Source organism: Crocuta crocuta, unplaced genomic scaffold (genome assembly GCF_008692635.1).
Source record: "Crocuta crocuta isolate KB4526 unplaced genomic scaffold, BGI_CrCroc_1.0 scaffold193, whole genome shotgun sequence".
Lineage (NCBI taxonomy): Eukaryota > Metazoa > Chordata > Mammalia > Carnivora > Hyaenidae > Crocuta > Crocuta crocuta.
In genome coordinates, this window is record NW_027529624.1 from 5,191,069 (window position 1) to 5,197,022 (window position 5,954).

The 5,954-nt window shown below is 62.5% G+C and overlaps 1 protein-coding gene across 3 annotated transcripts in view; it reads left to right on the top strand.

Annotated features, from left to right (window-relative positions):
• The window catches only part of TOM1 (target of myb1 membrane trafficking protein), a 39,136-nt gene that overhangs the window by 32,271 nt on the left and 911 nt on the right, over positions 1-5,954 (top strand). For 2 of the 3 annotated variants that reach the window (XM_077762034.1, XM_077762037.1), the window contains exons 12-15: positions 1,104-1,179; positions 3,697-3,750; positions 4,813-4,872; positions 5,862-5,901. In XM_077762034.1, the coding sequence (XP_077618160.1) occupies positions 1,104-1,179; positions 3,697-3,750; positions 4,813-4,872; positions 5,862-5,901 (230 nt within the window). The remainder of the gene's footprint in view (positions 1-1,103; positions 1,180-3,696; positions 3,751-4,812; positions 4,873-5,861; positions 5,902-5,954) is intronic. The other variant, XM_077762036.1, reaches the window with a different exon arrangement.

Here is a 5,954-nt window from a genome sequence, read left to right on the forward strand (position 1 = left end):
CCCCCAGGCTTCCCCCAAATTTCTGCCTTATTGTCTCACTCCCCACGAGACTCAGCTCACATAGCAAACACCTTCCCTGTGCTCAGTGCCTACCTCTCTGTCCCACCCAGCTGGCTGGCATCCCCCAGGACATTTGATGTCTCTTTCTTTCTTTTTACTTTTGAGAGAGAGGGAGGGGGAAAAAGAGAGAGAAAGAGTGCAAGAGCAGGGGAAGGGCAGAGAGAGGAGGGGCAGAGGATCTGAAGCGGGCTCTGCGTGGACAGCAGAGAGCCCCGTGCAGGGCTTGAACTCACAAGCCATGAGATCACAACCTGAGCCAAAATCGGACGCTTAACCGACAGAGCCACCCAGGTGCCCCATCCCCCAGCACGGCCAGGACAGGGCAGGGGAGAGCTCCGTGCCATCTCACCTGGCACCCCACACAGCCATCCACACATGTGTCTGCGGCAGCAGAATGGAACCCCCCATCCAAAGGTGGCCTTGTGCTGAACCACGAGTTACTACCTTACAAAATGGAAGCTGCTCAGGGAGCCTGGGGAGCTCATTCAGTTAAGCGTCTGACTCTTGATTTCAGCTCAGGTCACAATTCCCATAGTCGTGAGATCTGTCGCCACATCGGGCTCCGTGCTGAGCGTGAAGCTTGCTTGGGATTCTCTCCTCTCTCTGCCCCTCCCCTGCTCCTGTTCTCTGTCTCAAAATAAATAAACATTTAAGAAGAAGAAGAAGCTGCTCAGAGAAGGGTCTGGAGGCAGGAATTCTCCATGGGCATGGGGGCATTGGCGCTGTCTCTCATCCCTGGAGTTTGGCCAGATCTGATGAGAGCCATTGGTGAGCTTGCTCTCAGCCTTTGGCCAGCGCCAGCCCCTCACTTTTGGGTGCCTGTCACGGTCACAACGTCAGAGCCCAGGTCTACCCTCCCCGGGCAGGCAGGCCGGCAGGATTGGAGCCCGTCCTGGGGCCTGAGCCGCCCTCTGTCCAGGTGTGACCCGGGGTCCGCACAGGACGTGTGTCCAGCTTGCCCCTGCCCACCCGTGCATCCCGCCATCAGTCAGCACGCCCGGCACCGCAGGGCACAATTCATGCTTGTGGCCTCCACGTTTCAGGGTGAAATATGAAGCCCCCCAAGCAACAGACGGCCTGGCTGGAGCCCTGGACGCCCGGCAGCAGAGCACTGGAGCGGTAAGCAGAGAGCCAGGAAGGAGGGCCAGGGACGCTTGCTCACTGCCCCTCCCCCCCGCCCGCCGTGTGCTGGGCACTGACGTGACACATCCATCTCCTCATCTGGCTCTGTGGTTGGCCCTTTGTTGCTAATGTGACAGCTCCCATTTCACAGCTGAGGAAAGCAGTCCGAGAGGTTAAGTCACCTGCCCAAGCTCACACAGCGAGGAAGGGCTAGAGCGAGGACTCGGACCCGCCAGGGCCCGGCAGCCTGGGCTCCCAGCTGTGCCCGCAGACAGACTGCTGACCTGTAGCGCGGCGTACGGTAGGCGGTGAGCGTGCGTGAGGGGCTCCGCAGAGTTAGAGCTCCGCCAGCATCGTACCTCACCGCCTCCCTGAGACTTGTTATTTGCAGGAGGGAGGACAGAGGGGAGAACACACCCTCAGGCTTCAAAGAGGCCTCCAAGGGCGCCATTTTCGTTCCGTTGAATTGTTTGACGGCGTCTGGAGCGATAGCCACGGGCCCGGCACTGTGCGCACTGTGTGGGTGACCCCTCCCCCTTGGCAGGAGCTCCAAGTACAATCCTCGTCCCTTTGGATCTGTTCCAGATGCCTTTGGGGCGGTGAGAATTTCTCTTTCAGTAAGCGGACAGAGGAGCTCCTTGGGAGGTGATGAGAAACGGAGAGGCGGGGGGCAATGAAGGGAGACGGCCGGTGCCGGCACGGGCTTCTAAGGCCAGGGTGGGACTGGGCGACCGGAGACAAAGCCCGAGGGGCAGCAGGGACCACAGGGCCACGGCCAGCCTTGCGCAGAGGGGCACGCTTATCTGTCCCAGCGTAGGAGCTAGGAGAGCAGCTGAGAGGGACTGGAAGGTGCCCAGTATATGAGTGGGTTGGGGTCCCGGCGACGCCCCAGAGGCGACCCCAGCCTCTCAGCGGTCACTCCCAAGTCAGAGCAGAGCCAGACCTGGAACACTGTGGAGGCAGGACCAGCTAGAGAATCAGGCGTCTCCCGTGTGTGCCGCGTGACCCGTCTCCAAGCACAGCACACTTGCACCCGCGTCTCAGAGCCTCCGTTACTTTCCTTTGTGAGTGGCCATCTGTCACAGCCGTGCCCTGTGCCAGGTGCTCCACAGCCCTCCTTTCTGAGCCATCCCACAAACCCTTAGGGCGTGTTGTTATCCCCATTTACAGACGGGAAAACTGAGACCCAGAGACCGGTCAGGTTAACAGAGGTTAACATCCCTAGTTAACCTGGCACATAGCGAAGCGCTCGGTCTCCCTAGTGCGCTGCACGGCTTTCCCCACTTTTGGACAAGAAAGCCCTTAGCATCCGTGAGGCAGTTTGCCCAGCCCCTCACAGCCCGTTTCCCTGGCTCCGCAGCCAGTGCTGGGAGCAGGAGCCCCAGATGGCCCGCACAGCCCTAAGGAACACTTAGGAACATTCATTCAGAGGTGAGCACTCTGGAAAATCTGGCTCCTGATTCCAGATGCATCTGAACGCCCTGGAAGCTGCTGGAAGCACTTCCCTCTCGGGCCACCTGGCCCCTCATGGGCAGAGGTGAACTGCACAGGCTCCCCTTCAGATTGCAGATGAAGGAGCTCACCCCAGAGACAGGTGTCACACGCCCCGGGGCTCACACCCCTCCAGGCATGACAGGAACTTGAACCCAGGTCCCCCGGCTCCTACACCACCCTCACTTAGCCCCAGGGAGGGAACATACCCACACCTCTACTTGCAGAAAAGTGGAAGATTCCTCTCTGATCACTTAGAGAGTTAAGCAGCTTGAACCCCCATCAGGGCATGATGTTCTTAGAACCGTCCATAAACACCTGCTCCCTTGGTGCATGAGGCCGGGGGGTGGGGGTGGGTTCTCCTGAGAAACCATCAGGACGGGACTCCGAGCAGCAGACTGCAGCACAGAACCCAGGGCCAGCTTTCTGGGCAGCCGGGGTTCACAGGTCGCATGACCGGAGACGCTGGACAGCGTGTGCCGGGTCTTTCCGGGGCCGGGGAGGCAGTCGGAGGCCCGTGAGCTGGGAGCCGGGACTCTAGCCTCCCTCTGCCTCCAGTCATCTCTGGGGTCCTAGGGAACCCTGTTTGCCCATCAGTAAGCATGAGGGGACTGGACAAACCAGTGTCCTACTCCTGAGATGCCCACCAGAGTCCCCAGCAGCCAGCAGGCTGGCTGACGGCCGCCTCCTCAGCTGTTCCGGGATGGCTCAGGCCACTCCCAGGCTCCTTGTGGAAGGGACGAGAAGCTATGCCCGGCGCATTCAGGACTAGGTCCCAGGGCTGTGTGGTTCATGCCACAGTGAGACACCCTCTGCTGCTTCCCGTCCCCCTCACCTGCCCCACAGCACCAGCACCTGCACAGACATGCGCGCGCGCGCGCGCGCGCACACACACACACACACACACACACACACACGGCCTCCTGAGCTGGTGATAGTGGGGCGTCCACATTGGAGAAGGCTGCCAGCAGACCAGTGACCCTGGCCTTCCCGCCACCCTCAGCCTGACCCTTTCTCACCCAGATGGGAGGCAGCGTTGAGAAGAGCCTCAGTGACTGGCTGATGAGACAAGGCATGGTGAGGAGAGGCTGGGCCGGCCCGGAGAACAGAGGCTGCCCCCGGCAGGGGTCCCGCCCGGGGCGGTGCTGTCGCAAGGGGCAGGACCGTCAGACCTACCGGAGAAGGCGGGGTGCTGCGGGTGCCCCACTCTGCTCCCGCTTCGTGGCCCCTCGGTGCCCACTTCCGGCCCTCAACTCGGAAGCAAGGCCCAGGTGGCCCCTCTGGCAGCTGGGAGGTGACCGGGGCTTGCTGGTTCTGGGCCAAGCGGAGAGGGACTGGCGCCGCCCAGAGCATTGCTGCTGCTGCCGGGACGTAGGCGCCTGCTCTGCCCTGGGCTCTCCTGCCACCACCGGGGTCCTCGGGTGCTGGGGACAGAGCTTGGGGACCCAACTGGCTGGGTTGGAGAAGGACTGTCTCTCTCGCCCTCTTTCCCAGAGTAACGAAATGGTCACTAGCCTTTCTTGAGCGTCTGCTCTGTGCCAGACTCCCATGCGTCACCTCCCCTCCCCTCACAGCAGCCCGGACAGTAGGGACCACGCTCCCTCCTGTACAGATGAGAAGAGCAAGGTCAGAGGCATAACCTGCCCAAGCCACACTGTATTAAAGGGCAGTCTCAGACTCCGTCCCCAAAACCTCCGACTGGGTCCTCACTGTAGAAGGAAGCCCCCAGCCCCCGTGCAGGACCCTTGTGGCAGAGCCCATGTCTTTGTGGCCCACAGCGAAAGGCCCTGTGAGTCGTGGGAGATCCGTTCTTCCTCAGGGTCTGCTCCAGCTGTGAGGAGCCCCCTCCCTGGCCCCCCCAGCCTAGCCCCCAGCCCCGCTTCCCTCTTGCCCACAGCCTGGCACAGTGGGTAGAATTCTGGGTCCTTGGCGGCTGGGAGCCATCTTGAAGGGGACACCAGGATCTCAACCCCCCAGAAGGGGTGGGGTGTGTCCAACTGGCCCCATTTCAAAAACGAGGGGACCTGGGTGAGGGTGACAGCCACAGGCCGCCCAGCCAGCGGGCCCCCAGCTGATGGGGCCTTCCTCCTTCACACCCAGTGCACTGCCCTCACTACCTCACCCCTGCCCTTCCTTCAGATCCCCGTCACCCAGGCCTGCCTCATGGAGGACATCGAGCAGTGGCTGTCCACAGACGTGGTAAGTCGGGGCCCGCCCAGCCCGAAAGCAGAGCCGCAGGCATGTTCCTCATCCACCTGACAGCGGGCTGGTGAGGAAGTGACCGGTCACGGGGGCACGGTGAGCAGCTGGTCAGGTGGGGAGTGTTCGTGTGGGACCCCTCCTGCCAGCCGTCCGCCCTCTCCCGGGCGCTCCCCTCGGAGGAGGCCCTGGGCACCGCACGCCTCATGGCTACTGGAGCTGAGCCTTCCGTGAGCACGCTGTCACAGTGGGTCCCAGGAGTCTCCGCCCTAGAGAGGAAAGGCAGGACAGGCTTACAGAAAGTGTGACAGAGTGGAGGCTTGCGCCTGCGCCAGCTCAGGGAGCCCTCGGTCCAGGCCCGCTCAGAAACCCCACCAGCAGCCCCGCCTTACAGACCAGGAGGCTCAGGAGCGGTGAGGGGTGCCGAGCCCAGGAGGCGGCAGCGGCCCAGGCCGTCTGCAGAGCCCAGCGGCCCCCAGTGAGCGGAAGGGGCGGCCGGCCTTGGCTCTCCTGTTCAGGGCTCCTCCCCCCACGTCTGCCACCCCTCCTTTGGGCACCAGGGACCAAGTGCCTGGACGCTCCCAGGCCCAGAGGCTGCCATCCACCAACTGCCCAGACGGTGGTCCTGCCCGAGGTCACGTGCAGGTCCATGCCTGGTGGTGGCCCCCAACCTTAGCACACGTGGCCTCCGTCTCTGGGGCCCTTCCCGCCCCAAGGGCAGGTCTGTTCACCATCTGCACACCAGAAGGAAAGGAACTGGTGTTTACTGGGGACCCGCTGGGCCCCGCAGCCTGGGCTTGGCAGTCTGATACTCCATTGTAGCTTCCTGACGGCCAGTTCTACCAAATGGGAAACTGAGGCTCAGAGCAGTCAGGTGACACCCAGGGCTGCAGCTAGGGAGAGGGTGGGGACTCGGTTCAGGTCCTGGGCCCACCTCGCCCACCTGCCCCCAGACAACTGTGGCTAACCTCCTCCTCCTGCTTTCCCAGGGGAATGACACCGAGGAGCCCAAGGGCGTCACCAGCGAAGGTAGTAGACCCTGCCCTGCCCGCCCCTTCCCTGCCCTGTGGCCTTAGAACCCA